General features: G+C 33.9%; 2 protein-coding genes across 4 annotated transcripts; both read right to left on the bottom strand.

Annotated features, from left to right (window-relative positions):
* Nucleotides 1-503: 503 nt before the first annotated feature.
* ambp (alpha-1-microglobulin/bikunin precursor) lies at nt 504-6,411 on the bottom strand. Its single transcript, XM_065290373.2, has 10 exons — nt 6,234-6,411; nt 4,404-4,546; nt 4,192-4,268; nt 3,993-4,109; nt 3,805-3,906; nt 3,684-3,730; nt 2,947-3,022; nt 1,376-1,543; nt 837-1,013; nt 504-633 (listed from the first exon to the last, which is right to left on the bottom strand). Exons 1-10 carry the CDS (start codon nt 6,336-6,338, stop codon nt 605-607), a joined length of 1,041 nt encoding a protein of 346 aa, XP_065146445.1. The 5' UTR covers nt 6,339-6,411; the 3' UTR covers nt 504-604.
* A 224-nt stretch (nt 6,412-6,635) lies between these two features.
* On the bottom strand, nt 6,636-15,026 carry ptgdsa (prostaglandin D2 synthase a). 3 transcript variants are annotated; one of them, XM_065290376.2, is made up of 7 exons: nt 14,377-15,026; nt 10,477-10,616; nt 10,297-10,373; nt 10,090-10,200; nt 9,911-10,012; nt 8,808-8,833; nt 6,636-7,537 (listed from the first exon to the last, which is right to left on the bottom strand). In XM_065290376.2, the coding sequence occupies exons 1-6, from the start codon at nt 14,605-14,607 to the stop codon at nt 8,808-8,810; spliced, it is 687 nt and encodes a 228-aa protein (XP_065146448.1). In that variant the 5' UTR covers nt 14,608-15,026; the 3' UTR covers nt 6,636-7,537. The 3 variants fall into 3 exon arrangements, with proteins under 3 accessions (XP_065146448.1, XP_065146447.1, XP_065146446.1); XM_065290375.2 differs by having other exon boundaries at nt 6,636-7,290; nt 10,297-10,376; nt 14,377-15,024; XM_065290374.2 differs by having other exon boundaries at nt 10,297-10,376; nt 14,377-15,015.
* Nucleotides 15,027-15,125: the final 99 nt, after the last annotated feature.

The following is a 15,125-nucleotide window of genomic DNA, read 5'->3' as shown; positions in this document are numbered from 1 at the left end:
TATACACCTAATAATATAGTTATGTATATTTTATATACATTTAAGAGATCCTCCTAAAAATTACACACTACACCTTTAAACAAAAACAACCTTATTGTAAAGTGTTAAATTTCTTCAAACTCAAATATGGGTCTTCAACAGGGGATCCCCTAAATATTTGTTGAATTCAAAAGATTTTTTGGAAAAATTAAATTAGGCATCAAACGAGGTTAATAATACGCTAATGAAAATTAATTCTTGATTAATATAAAAAGCATAACGCTTCCAGTTTAAAATCTATTCTGTAAAATAGCTTCAGTTTAATAGCTTTGTAACAAACCATCATAACAAAGTATGTAAATCCAATCATAATTTGATACATGGGGGTCCCTGCACCTCCTCTCTATCCATTAAGGGGTCCTTAGCCTTAAAAAGGTTGAAGACCTTTAATTAAGAGCAGTATTCCCCACTACAGTAGCTTTGTTTTAAAAAAATATTATAAATGATGAATAAATGACTATGAATGAATGTTTAGGTCTTTATTTGTGTTATTACTAAAGTTAATGGCTGCTGGAAACTGATCCATGTTGCGCTTTGTGTTGCTTCTTCATTCTTCATTTCACTCTCAGTTCACATTCAGAAACTCGCCGTCACCTGCAGACACCGAAACACAAAATTGAACCTTGGGGCAAATATATATCTCAGCTATAAAGCTTCATGCAATATTCAACATATTTTACACTCGATTTAATACTCAAAACCTGAAATGGATTTGTACTCTCTCCCTTTAACAAGTCTTGGACTGATATCAATGATAATGCATAAAAAAAACTTATTCTTGTGTGTGTGTGTGTTACCATCTCTCATCATAACGCCACAGTACTCGTTGCACTCTTTCTCGCTGTAAAATTTGTTTCCGTTGCCCTTGCAGCCTCCGTATTTGAAGGACACGCACTTTCCAGTGGCTGCATCAAAGGCCCACAGATCTGTGTATGCTTTACAGGGACCAGAGTCCATGGGGAGTCTACAGGCAGCTAGATGGACAAAACACAGTATTTACAGTTATGCATTTGGAAAAATGCAAAGTGTCTTACAGTGCATTACAAGCTATTTGTATGCGTATGTGTGTGATGCGCCCAGCTGCACTACTTCCTGAACTTCAGCCAGCTCCTTGTTTCCTGTCTTCCATTATTGGACAAACTGATTGATCCAAGTGTGTCTGATTATTGTTGTTGTGACTACTGAGGTCAGGCACACCTGGATTAATCAGTTTGTCCAATAATGGCAGACAGGAAACAAGGAGCTGGCTGAAGTTCAGGAAGTAGTGCAGCTGGGCATAAAGCCTACTAACACCACAGTACAGAAATGTGAAACACCCAAACACACAAGCACTTACCCTCTGTGCGACAGGTCTGCAGACACTCCTTCTCTGACACAAAGTTGTTCTGGTTTCCCATACAGCCTCCATAGGTGAACGGTTGACAGGTCATGATGGATGAGTTGTAATGATAACGCTGGATCATTCCAAAACAAGGCCCAGAATCCACCTGTGCCTTACAGGCCTCTGCACACACAAACACACTGTCATTAAAATAAAGGCACACTTTCTTATATTTTTATACACAATTTGAGACATTTAGTGATAATCTATTTATTTGGGACTATCTATCCATTTATCCGTCTTTTGAACATACGACCAAGCACATTTTTCCTTTTCATTAGGGCTGCATTTTAATTAATCGCGACTAATCGTTTGTAAAATAAAAGTTTTTGTTTATATATATTACGTATGTTTGTGTGTACTGTGTATAATAATTATGTATAAATAAATACACACGCATTTAGATATTTAAGAAGTACATATATATATATATATATATATATATATATATATATATATATATATATATATATATATATATATATATATATATATATATATATATATATATATATATTCTTAAATTTCTACATGCATGTGTGTGTATTTATAAATGCATAATTATTATACACAGTACACAGACATATGTAAACAAAAACTTTTATTTTGCAAACGATTAGTCGCGATTAATCAAAATGTAGCCCTACTTTTCATGATTGCTGCATGGAAACCAGCTCAGCTAGGCACAAAAATCCTAACCTGGCAACAGGTTATAGTTTATAAAAGTATTTTAAACAACATTTTAAATATTCTGCATTGTATATCACCTCCTAGAAAGTATAGTGGATTTCTACTGGCATATATTTGTTTTTAACATTAATAAAATGGTTAGTTCCAGTCCTTGATTCTGATTGGTCACTAGCTGTGTCATATTTAAGTTTAAAACACATCTATACCGCTCCACCCAACGATTCTGTGTATCACTGCGCAAACATTCAGTTGCCGTTTACAGGACCTATTTTGGCTTTTAATGATTTTACTTCTGATTTTAAAGTTGAGTTTTTGCTTTAATAATTGTATTGTGTGGTAACCATTTTATAAAAGCAATAAGGTAGTGAATGTTAGTGCTTTATTGTGAATAAGTCACGTCTTATTTCACCAGTGTGTCGTGTCTAAGAACATCCTTCACCTGTGACTTTTTCCACGATACAGCACAGCCTATTGTTACTTATAACTTTACTTACTTGTCAAATATATTAGTGCAAACATGTACATTTATTTTATTAGAAAATAGAAAAAAAAACGAATAAAATAAAATATAAAATAAATAATACAATTTTATGTTTTCAAAATGGATGACTTGTGCTGAATTGTAAAGAAAAAGAAGCCAGGCCTACATTCTTATATAAAGGCAAAGTGGCTACACTGAAGATGCTAAAATATACACAGTTTGATTTATTTTGAATTTTCTTTATAAATTGACTAATAGGCTTTTTATATAAACATTCATTGAAAAATACTAATTTTGATACATAATTGCGCACTTCAAAGTATAAAATAAACACTTGGGCAGCACTTTTACTCACCAGGTCCTCTAAACATGGGTGTGTCATCACCTGATCCCTCATCAGCGGCCGGGAGAACCACATTTCTCCTCGCCCTCTATTGTAAATGGATGAAATACCAAGATTAATGATATGCGATAGCACCGTTACTATTTTCACCTAAAATAAAAACATGTTTTATTAAAGGGCACCTTTTATGCAAAATCCACTTTTACAAGGTGTTTAAACATAATGTGCGTTGGCAGTGTGAACACAACCACCCTACGATGAAAAAAATCCCCTCGCCACTTGTTTTTTAATCCCCATCAAACCAAAGCAGTCTCAGTAGACATGCCGCTTTTAATACTCTTATCAATGTGAGGTCACATTGATAAAGCCCCGCCCACTTACAGTCCTGCACTACCATAGTTTCCACCCTCAGCGAGTTGTATTCTGTCCAATAGATATTATCGTCTCAGACTGTGTTAATCAGATCTATTTTAAATGAAAGCGCTCACTGTCTGTTTGTAAGGAAGTGATTTGTATTTACAGATATTAAAACAGCACATTTTTGCTTTAACCCAAATAGGGTCATTTTGGACATGCTATAATAAATGATCTGTGGGGTATTTTGAGCTGAAACTTCACAGTTTCTGGGCACACCTGAGACTTATATTACATTTTGTAAAAAGGCGGTGCCCTTTAATGAAGTTCTTGTTTTGGGGTACTATCCATACAAATGCTTGTACGTTCACTTTAAATGACAATGAGGTCTTTACCTGGACCTGTGGCTCTGGCATGACCTGCTCACCTGGAACGCATTCACCTGATAGCACAAAATAAAATTTATTTTGGAATAGGTTTGGAAAAAAAGGGGTGTTTTGTTTTTGTGTGTCATACCTTTGTTTTTTTTAATAATTATAGTATCTTCACTCATTCCCAGTTCAGCCACCAAAGTCTTGAAATCGGCAATGAGTGTGGGTCGAAGCTCCATGGTGCGGCCTACAGGGGGCAGTGTTTTAAATGTTTAAAATATATATATATATATTAAACTAAACCTTTATTCCTTCAGAGATCAGTTCCTTTACCGTAGAGTTTTACAGATGTAGTTTTGTCACCACCTGCCTTCTGTTTATACATCACCACTAGTGCATACTCATCATAGTTTGTGTGTACTACGTAGGCATCAACATCAGCATTCCACTCTATACAGGGAGAGACACACAAATAGTCAATCAGTTAGGCTACACAAGGACACTGTATGGTCGTCTGTGAAGTTATACCTACTGGAAACATGATATTTGAATCTTCCAGGTGTTGTGGTTGTCTTATATTCTCCACTGATGGACTTACAGGTGCCATGCCTGCAAAAAGTGCACATAAGGATTTACATATAGATGTTAGTTTTACACTCTAATAAGCTTAATAATTTTTTTTTACATAGAAATGTAAATGCGGGACACGAAAGCACCTGTTTTGCAGAATGAACACTAGTGTACCTGGATGAAATGCGGGTCATGCTGATGGTCTCTGATGATCCAGAGGACTTCAGCTCCAGAGAGCCAATAGCTGCGTCTCCCTTATGACGCTTGAGCCATTGACAGTTGGACGCTATTGCTACATCATACCATTTCCCCATAAACTTCAGGAAGGAAGAGATGGTGTAGATCAGATTAGGAGAATTTGTCCCACATTCAGATGCATAGATAGATATAAAAATGAATGGATAAAAGTGTCCAACACTCTGAGAAATGCTGGGTTATTTGGAACTCAGCATTGGGTCAAAAAGAGACAAACTCAGCCTCTGGGTTAAATTAACGCAGACAATTTTTATATTTGACTTGAACAATGGGTTAAAACAACCCAGCATACACTAGTAGAAAAAAGGTACAAACTGGACACAAGATAGGAAAAAATTTGTACAGTTAAATTTTAGGGGTACAAAACAGTTGACTGTAACCTTAAAGATACACAATAAACTATCAGAAATAAAGGTACAAAAGCTGTCATTTGGTCAGTACCCTTTGAAAAGGACTATTTAGGTACAGATATGTATACAGCTGATATGAATATGTATCTTTTGAGGTACTAATATACAGTTGTTGGGGGTAACGCATTTCAAGTAACGTGCATTACGTAATAATATTACTTTTCTGAAGTAACAAGTAAAGCATTACTTTTTAAATGTACACATTAATATTTGAGTTACTTTTTTAAGTTTAATTAATTTAATAAAAAAAATTGTACTGAATTAAACTAAAGATACTGTATGGGAACAGTTTGAGTCAGAAACTGAGATGGAAAGCCAGAGCTCGACATTTTTGTGATGAAATATGCAATTTCTGAATGCAGAACTTTTCATCCATAAAAAACACCTGCAAGGCCTGAAAGAGATCAAGCCTCAGCCAAGAAAAAGTAACGCAAAAGTAACTAAAAAGTAACGTAAGCATTACTTTCCATGAAAAGTAACTAAGTAACGCAATTAGTTACTTTTTTGGAAGTAACTTAATATTGTAACGGATTACTTTTAAAAGTAACTTTCCCCAACACTGCTAATAATACTGCTAATATACTTTTTTAGGGAACAAAGTTGTAGTTTTTGAAAGGGTACAGTCCCAGTGACAGCTTTTGTACCTTTATTTCTGAGAGTTACGGGTTGGGTTCGTTCCTTGTTTGCCTCATTATTTTGTAAAGTGTACTTTACCCCAATTCACCCAAAGTAGTTTTGGAGGTAGCCCCCCCCCACAATAAAAACTAGCGATTACAAATCTCAAATATTTATACAGTGATTCACGAAAACACACAGTTGACGCTTCAACCACCAATGTTCAAACCAAATCTACACCATGATCCACCCAATAAAAATAATAGTTATAGTAGTAGCAGTAGTAATAATAACAACAACAGAAATGAAAATAAATATAATATAATATAATATATTATAAAAGCAACAACAATAATATAATACAATAGTAATAATTATTAATAATAATATTGATAATAATACATTAAAGAGATGTTAAAAAATATGTTGTCAACAAAACTTTGTGGTGAAAGATTATGATGTTGCCAAATTATTTACATATTGTGCAACAGCCAGTAAGAGATGATTATGATCACTGCTGGGGCATGTTGTCATGAAAAAGCACACGTTAGCTTTTCAGCTGGACTATCTTTCTATATAGATGATTATATAGATTTAATACCAATTTACTTTATAAAAATAACAACTGATTTTCACTATAGAGTATATGCCAACCCAGCCTCCTCTGTTCATTAGCACTTTCATCTGGAGAAAATAACTTACATATGAGGCCTAAACAACCTACCCGGTTCAAATTGAAGTTCTCTTGGGTTTGGAGCAGAGGCTCAGAGTGTCCAGTATTAAGCAGGCCTATGAAGGCCAGCAGTACCAGCAGAGAAACGCGCATCATTCTGTCTGTCTGCGATCCAGCTGAAGTTCTGATCTGTAATGCAGATGAACCGCAGGTCTGTCCTCCTCCTCCTCCTCCTCTGGAGAACATCGACCTTATGGTCATCCCCACAAACAAACCAACAAAACAAACAGAACAAAGTTCTTCTTATCTTTCTATTGATTTGAAATTTGTGCCTTGTTTTATTTATTTAGTGTAAAAGTCAGTTAAAATACATGCAAATAAAATATTTTATATTCACATCATTCACAACACATGAATGCTGGTTGATAAATCACATATAAACAGCACAAACCTGTTAGTACTGGTTTTAGGTTTGACCAAATGTTGCTTTTATTCAATTTGTGTATCAGGTAAAGATACACAAGGCTTCAGCATTTTATACAGCAATAACATATAAAGTCCGCATGATCTGCTCTAATACTGTAACGTCATGTGGTTTTATTACATTTTCCTTAATAATAACTGGGTCAGACATATGGCGGTTTCTTCCTTTTTTCCCTTCCATATGGCATTTACATAAAAACAGTTGTTTGCTGTTGGATTTACAGTATTTCAGTCCATCCTAGCAGAACACTATTCATGTTATTCAATAAAACATTACAAAACCATTTAACACATAAGAAAAAAAATGTATACACCTTTGAACATACAGAGTGATATCAAATATATAAATATCTTTACTTAAGATCTTTTTAAAGGGTACTGCCCCAGTGAAAGCTAATTTTCTAATTTTTTTATTTTGCGGCAGTACACAAAACACCTCAAATATTTTATATTAGCTCTCATTAAAAAGCTTTAATTCCAGAGTGGGCTTCAAAAGTATAAAACAACCTAAATGGAAATTTAAATGTAGTGCAACAAGACATCTTTTACAGTGCAGAATGTTTTATTAAATCAGACATGAAAAGTTTTTATTTTGCATTTCTGCTTCTCAGACTTTTGGTCCTCACTGTACAGAGACACAAATAGATTTATATTTATATTATGAAAACAAAGAACTTTAGACAAACCACAATTGTTGCTTTCTAATATAAATATTTTTTTTCATATCATGCCATGTTTATAAATGTAAAGGCATGCAAACTTCCAGTTTAAAGGTAGGCAGAGATATACAAAACAGCATGAAATAAATATGTAAAAGAAAAATGTCTGAATATTGTGTGATTTGTTGTTGTGAAGGTGAAGGGAAACAGGTACTGAAATGAAAAAAGAAATGTGTGATTAGAAACATGACTGAATATGCCTTCGCAAAATTAAATTGACTACTAATAGGCAATATTAAAACCCACTAAACCCTCACCGGCCCATAGATGGGCCCACATTTTTTTTACTTAATAATATTTTACTTGTTAATTTCTAAAGATAATCTTGACAAAGTATAAACTTGACAAACTTAGAAAACTCTAAGTGTTTAGTTATCAAATTTTGAGAAAAGAATGAGATGGTGAGAGCAATTTTATAAAATGTCATGGGCCCTCAGTTGAGCCAACTTAATATGAAAGAAAAAGCATCTTAATTTAAGAATTTTTAGATATTTTTACTGAAAACAAGACAAAAATACTAAGATTTTTTTTCATGAAAAATTTTTTTTGCAGTGAAACAAGCTAAAATATTTGACAATGGGGTAAGAATTTTGTTCTTGAATTAAGCTTTTAAGAAAAATTTAACACTTATATCCTATTATAAATGTTCAAAAATTTTGACAACGTATATATAATTGGAAATCTTAAATGAACCTAGTTTTCATGTTAATTTTTTTTTTTGCAGTAATAATAATGAAGTGACAGTTATTTATTCATTTATGACAATAGTATTCAGCAAACCAATGACACCTAGTGGCCTTTGTTGGTAAAAACACTTAAATTGTCAATTTTTTGTAATTTTAACTTCAAATTTGGATCAAAACTAGTTGAGACTATGTCTTTTTTAGCATTTTGGTCATGATACATTTACATTTATGTTGTTTTTAAATATAAAATATATGTTGTATTGCATTATTTGTTTTGTTTTTTAAATAAACTTAAAATGCTATAACTATTTTTTAATTCAAATTAACAACTACAGAAAATCTGAGAAAAAACAAGCCACTGTAAAAATTTCTTTGCTGCCTTAAATTTTTTCACAAGACAAGACAAGAGATGAGGTGCTACAACTTATAAAATATAGTTGAAAGAAGTCAACTTACTTTTATAAGTTATAACAATTCATCTCTAGTCAAGATAAATATGCTGACATGACTTGTAAATTTGAGTTAAAAAAAATGTAAGGCAGCAAAGATTTTTACAGTGCAGAAAAAATTGTATCTTCTTTTTAAAGAGACCAAGATTAGGCTTCTAGATCCAAAAATGTCAGCGATATAGCAACATTTTACAGGTGAATAAAGCCAGTATTACAATTCTCCCTGTGGAGAGCAAGAGATTTTTAACTGTACTACATTACTGTGTAAATATGTAAATATGAATTTACCTAATTTCCTGATGAAGGACAGTTTTCTACAAAGAAGAAAAAACAAAACCACAAAAGTGAGAAGTTTTGCAAGGCATTCATTATTCACAACGTTTATTTAGCAAAGCAATAAACGCAAGATCCATCGCATGTCTAATAAACGTAACACAACCTAATGTCAATTTGTATATTTTGCTATATTTGTTATATTTTTGTATGACTAGTCTTTACCCCTGTGACATTGGGTTCAGGGGTGGGGTATCCTTAGTGTTTAACTCGTAAAATACATATTCCTGTGAGATAAGGTTAATTGAACTACACACTTTCTTGTTGTACTATAAAAATGCTGGGTTTATTTTACCCAAACCGTTGGGTTCACTGTAAAAATATTTGTTGGTTCAACTTAAAAAAGTAAGTAACCTGGTTGCCTTAAAAAAACTTTTGCATAAAAAATATATGTGTCAACCAATAAGTTAAATTCGTTTCGATTTTATTAATTTATAATGGGACCATGCACAATTTTTAACATAAATTTCCATTTAATGTATTGTACCGGATTTTGCCAAAGGCTATTTTCACCCCCCCCCCCCAATTAACTCAAAATTTAAAGGCAACCAGGTAACTTACTTTTTTAAGTTAAACTAACTTTTTTACAGTGTTATAATTTAACCTACACTGAAAAAAATAAAGGCCGAATTTACATAAAATTATAGTGCATCATTTTTGCATCTATTTTTTTAGTAAGTTTCACATGGAATTTTAAGCAACTTATGCAATTGCTTAAAATTCCACGTGAAACTTCCTTAAAAAAGTGGATGCAATATTTTTAAGTTAATCCAACGTATGCAGAGTTGTTTCAACCCAAAATGCTGGGTTTTTAATCCCTTGTTGGGTGAAATATAAAAACTTTCTCATTTCATTTAATCCAACGGCTGGATTCGTACCTTTTTGACCCAGCGCTGGGTTGGAATTAACCCAGCATCTTTTAGGGTGTATTAAAATTAAAACATTTAATTCCTAAAGTGAATTATTCACTGGAAATGACCGAATCAGTATATCGGTGGTATATGATCGATAATTAAATGTAATATGAGCTTATGCGTCAGTGTAAATGTTTTGCATACCAGCAGGTGGTGGAGTCAGTATGGATTCTCTGGAGAAGCCTCGTGCTATGGCATAAGCTCTGAACTTCTCTATCAGATCACTTCTTAACTTCTTAGTACGGCCTACAATGAAAAAGACAGTGGGAACAGCTCGCAAAGGCAAACATTGTTCCTAAATGCTTTATATCTGAAGTTCTTACCATAAAGGGCCACTTGTGTGTATTCCTTATTGAACTTCTTGTGTTTGAAGACTAGCGCATACTCCGTGTAGTTCGTCTCCACGACCGTAACATCCTTTACCCTTTTGTGACCTTAAAACGATCATGTAAAGCAAACTGTTGTGATTTATTCATTAAATTCATCTGTACTGTACAGATGTAGTTTGTATTAAATCTGCTGGGACTCACGGGTACTGTAATAGTTAAATACACCAGGCACAGATGTCTTCTCATAAACATAGACTTTACGCTGGCAGCTGGAGGGCCTACTGTGTATAATCACACACATAACAGAGCGAGAAGACACAGGACATTGTTATATTGTAAAAATAGAAATAATATAAATAAATATCATAGAAATACATTTACTTTAAATTCCACATTGTCATATCAACATCCCCATTTTCTTTTGGTTCCACGATGCCCATGGATATGGTGAGTTTGCTTCTATAGGGAACAAAGCCTGGAGAATCGTAGGCGAACCCGACCCGATACCATTTACCTGCAAACTACACATACAAAAAACATTTTACAGGTCAGAGATATTAAATAATAAAATGATTACACTTTACAATAAGGTTGTATTTGTTAAATGCATTAGGTAACATGAACTATCAATGTGTAATGTAGTTTATTAGCATTAATTAATGTTAGTCAATGACAATTCAACTGTTTGTGTACATGTTAAAGGATACAAATTTGGATTATAATAATGTGTTAACAAATGCTTAAGTTTACATGAATTAGATTTAATAAATGATAATTAAACACTTTTTTGCTATGGTGCATTTGTTACACTGTAAAAAAAACTGCGCTTATAATTTGAAGTTTAATCAACTTGGTTTAACAAAGGAGTGGCTATAAATTATCAAAATAAAGTTGAATTAGCTTAATTTATAATTAGTTGTAAATTCAAGTAAATTAGTTGTGAATTGAAGAAATTTTTACTGTGTTCACATGTAATTATCATAGTAATAACCGTAAATTATGCATAATTTCATGCATGCAACAAACCTTAAAGTTTATGCTGGTAGGGGAGAACGGGACACCTTAATGGATTTGGCTCAATCATTTAAAATATATTTAAGTTAGAAAATAATAATAATTATTATTATTAATATTATTCATATTCTTACACAAGCAGCACACACATCTCTGCTACAAACGAACAATTTAAGTTTTGGATATTGTTCATCTGTCTATAATGAATAGATGTCCACACACTACTGTATATTCATGATCCTTCATCTACCCATCCTTCTATTATGCACCAATGTATATGGGTAAATATTTTCAAAAAGGCTGCATAGCCAAAAAAAAAAAAAAAAAATCATAATTGTCAATTATTTCTGCTGATATTGTATTTACAGTTATCATTTTAATTAATGACATTTACATTGTTTTCATTTTATCATCATTGTATACTTGAGGCTAGGGATGCACCGATAGTATTTTTTAGGCCGATACCAATACCGATTTAAACAGACAACTTCTGGCCGATACTGATATTAAACCCTTGTATACAATACTATACAGTTGGTCTATTAGCTAGTTTATTTCTGCATCAAATTATTTTTACTGAACATGGATTGGATCTAATTAACGTTCAACTGACCAACATAATAAGAGAGGCACAAATTAAGCTAAAACAAATATAATAAGACAGCTTGACAACCTTCAAAGGTGGTTTTTGCTATTCAGCGTTTATTTTATTAACAACTCTTTTTTTTTTTTACATATAATGGATTTCTTTATGCAGTTAATTAATAAACAATCGGTATCGGCCTTTCTCGTGCTATTGCCGATGGTTTCAAATTCATAAAAAATCTCATAAATAAATATCGGCTGCCGATACATCGGTGCATCACTACTTGAGGCTTAGTTGTAACACTGTGTCACTGTGTCAACACTAGCTATCAGTTTCTAATTGTTGACATTTTGTTTCAAAATTGTGTTAGATTTTAGGTAAAAAGAAAGTGATTCACAGGAGATTAACTGAGACCCTACTGTCTACTTGCATTGTTACACTTTATATCACGGGCACGGGGCTGTTGAATGCTTCCATAATTGGTTGAGAAATATTTCACGCGTATTTTCGATAAACGCACACCTGACCTGTCAAATGTCAAAACCACCAGAGCAATGTCTTAGCAATGTCTGTGGTAACTGTGGTATAGTCCGCTCCTTTGAATTATGTAAGGAATAACTTACGATGGCCCGTTGAATTATTCAAAAATAGTGCACACCCAAGGTGGTAATGCCATTGCACAGTGGGTGTGCGTTATTTCTAAATAACTCATAGGACCGTCAATTATTTCTCTTACACAAACATTGCTATTGCTATGGTGATTTTAAGACATTTGACAGGATAGGTGAGTGGTTTACAGAAAAATTATTCTCAACCAACCAACACCCTGCTGAAAAAACCAGCATACCAGCAAAACCAGCATATGTTGTGTTTTGGTGGTGGTTTGCTAGTGAACACCAGCTAAACCAGCACCAAACCAGCATTTGCACCAGCTAAACCAGCACCAAACCAGCATAAGAACCAGCATCCCATGCTGGTCATACCAGCAAAGACCAGCATATGTTGTATTTTGGTGCTGGCATGCTGCTGACCACCAGCTAAACCAGCATAATTCCCATGCTGGTGCATGCTGGTATTTTCAGCAGGGCAGGCCCATGTCATAAAGAAGGAATAATTGACAACGGGCCATTGAATTATAAGAAAAGAATGCACACCCAAGGTGCAATGCGGCACGACGCGAAGTGGAGTGCCGTTACACCGCAGGTGTGCATTATTTCCAAATAATTCAAAGGACCGGAGTCAATTATTCCTCTTATACCACGGTTACCACAAACATTGCCCTGGTGCCTATTTTTAAGACATTTGACAAGTTAGGTGTGCAGTTATTAGAAATTAATGCATACCCACGAAACATTTCTCAGCCAATCAGAATACATAATTCAACAGACCCGTGGTATAATTGAAAGTAATGCACACCTGCGCTAGTGGTATAAGCAGAAAAAATGACTCAGGTCCTTTGAATTATTTACAAATAATGCACCTTGGGTGTTCATTATTTTCGAATTATTCAACGGCCTGTTGTCAATTATTGCTAATAGTGACGCCTTAAAATAGGCTATGGTCTAAAAATAAATACGATAGAAGTATTCATTGTTAGTTCATGTGAGCTAACGCATTAAATAATCCCAGAGCAAACTTGTAAAGTAACAAAGTTTAAACATTATATGATGAAACATCTACTTTTTTGTTTCACAGAGAAGAAAACATCATAGGTTTGGTCCGGAAGAACATGAAAAAAATGTAATAATGACAGAATATTACTGACTGAATAACTATTTTTTTTCTACCTGTGGAACTAGAATTTACTTTGGTCTAATTTTGTTTAATGTTTTTTAAAAGCTTGTCTATAACTGTACACAAATCAGCGAACAATCAAACTTCCTAACAAATTCCGTCGTCTTATGCTTCGTTCATATTTGTTTTGGGATGACAGTAACGTTACGTGAACTTTGACACGAAGCTGTTCACTTTGAACGGAGAAATGTGCGTTTCTGTAGCAAAAGTACATTTTAATGCTGTTTTGCTATCTGTACATTGTTTTTGAAAATAATAAAAAATGAAATCCGCGTGAAATTAAAAAGTACATTTTAATGCTGTTTTGCTATCTGTACATTGTTTTTGAAAATAATAAACAAAAAGGTGGAAAAAGAAAAAAACATGGAAGTGCTTCCGTGTGAGGTTGCAGCGGTCACGTGGTACAAGTCGTAGCGCTTAGAAAACTCCCAGTCCACAAGATGTAATTACGAACTCTAAGAGGACGTGAATGCTTTTACATGCTGTAATCTTGTAATTACGGTAATTACGATATGGCGTGAACGCAGCCTGTAAAAATCACACGTCCCTTACTGCAACATTAAGACCTTTGACCTGAGGTATGTTTGTCTACACTCACTATTCCTACTGTTAATGCAATCAGTGTCCTGAGACCCCTGAAATTGCCCTACTTTACTGTATATAATTAAGGAGGCAAAAACCTTTGCTTGTCAGTATATTGGCCTAGATTAGAACATACACATTTTTTGTAAACAAACAGACATTGTTCAGACGTCTAATTGTTTAAACTACCACCACTGTCATCATTATATTGTAACTTAACACACTAATCTTATACAAATTAAACAGCCCTTCAAATTATTTGAGAAAAGTGTATTTACATCAGGTAGAACAACAAAAACTCTCACCCTCTGAAGGTCAAAGCTTTTCTGCGGTTGGACGCTGGCCTGGGCGTCTATCAGGCAGAGCATCCCCAAAACTACAGTCACAAAGGCTATTTTCATGGTTACGTTGAGAGGAACACAAGCTAGGAATTGTTGCCAGTTGAAGGTCCACCAAAGGAGATGCCAAGTAGCCCCTCCCCCTGAGCAATCCAGCCAATCATGTTCAAGAACACATCTAACAGAGGTACCATTCATTGCATGTTACACACAGAAATACATTTGCAGAAAATATGAGTCATACCATACAGTAAAAAAGTGCAAACTTTCAGCATGATCCACAATAATAAGAATTTGGTCTTATTATTTGTCAAATAAGAGCTTATAAATCCAAATGTTCTCATACTTTTCTACATGCAGTATGGTGTGACATGAAAATAAAGTAATTTCTGATATTCAAGACTGATTGCCTGTGAATGTAAATGATGGCAAACATACAGTACATAGAAATTCAAGTAAAGCAGTGGTTCTCTACCTTATTTACATCAAGGTCCCCCCTATTGGCTTCAACAATATTTGAAGCCCCCCACTCACCAAAAACTTAACCAAGAAATGTTTGTTTTGGCTTATTTTATTAAGGCTTGTTCAGGCTTATTTTAAGTCATCTTAAGCCCTCACTGGAAATTTTTTAGACCCCATGGGCCCTCTGGTTGAGAAACACTGAAGTACAAAGTAAAAAAAATATATGCATGCCTTTCCAGATTTTATCCTGCTTG

Source organism: Paramisgurnus dabryanus, chromosome 10, assembly GCF_030506205.2.
Source record: "Paramisgurnus dabryanus chromosome 10, PD_genome_1.1, whole genome shotgun sequence".
In the NCBI taxonomy this organism is placed as follows: Eukaryota; Metazoa; Chordata; class Actinopteri; order Cypriniformes; family Cobitidae; genus Paramisgurnus; species Paramisgurnus dabryanus.
The sequence above is the reverse complement of the archived record's forward strand: the minus strand, read 5'-3'. Positions and strand labels throughout refer to the sequence as shown.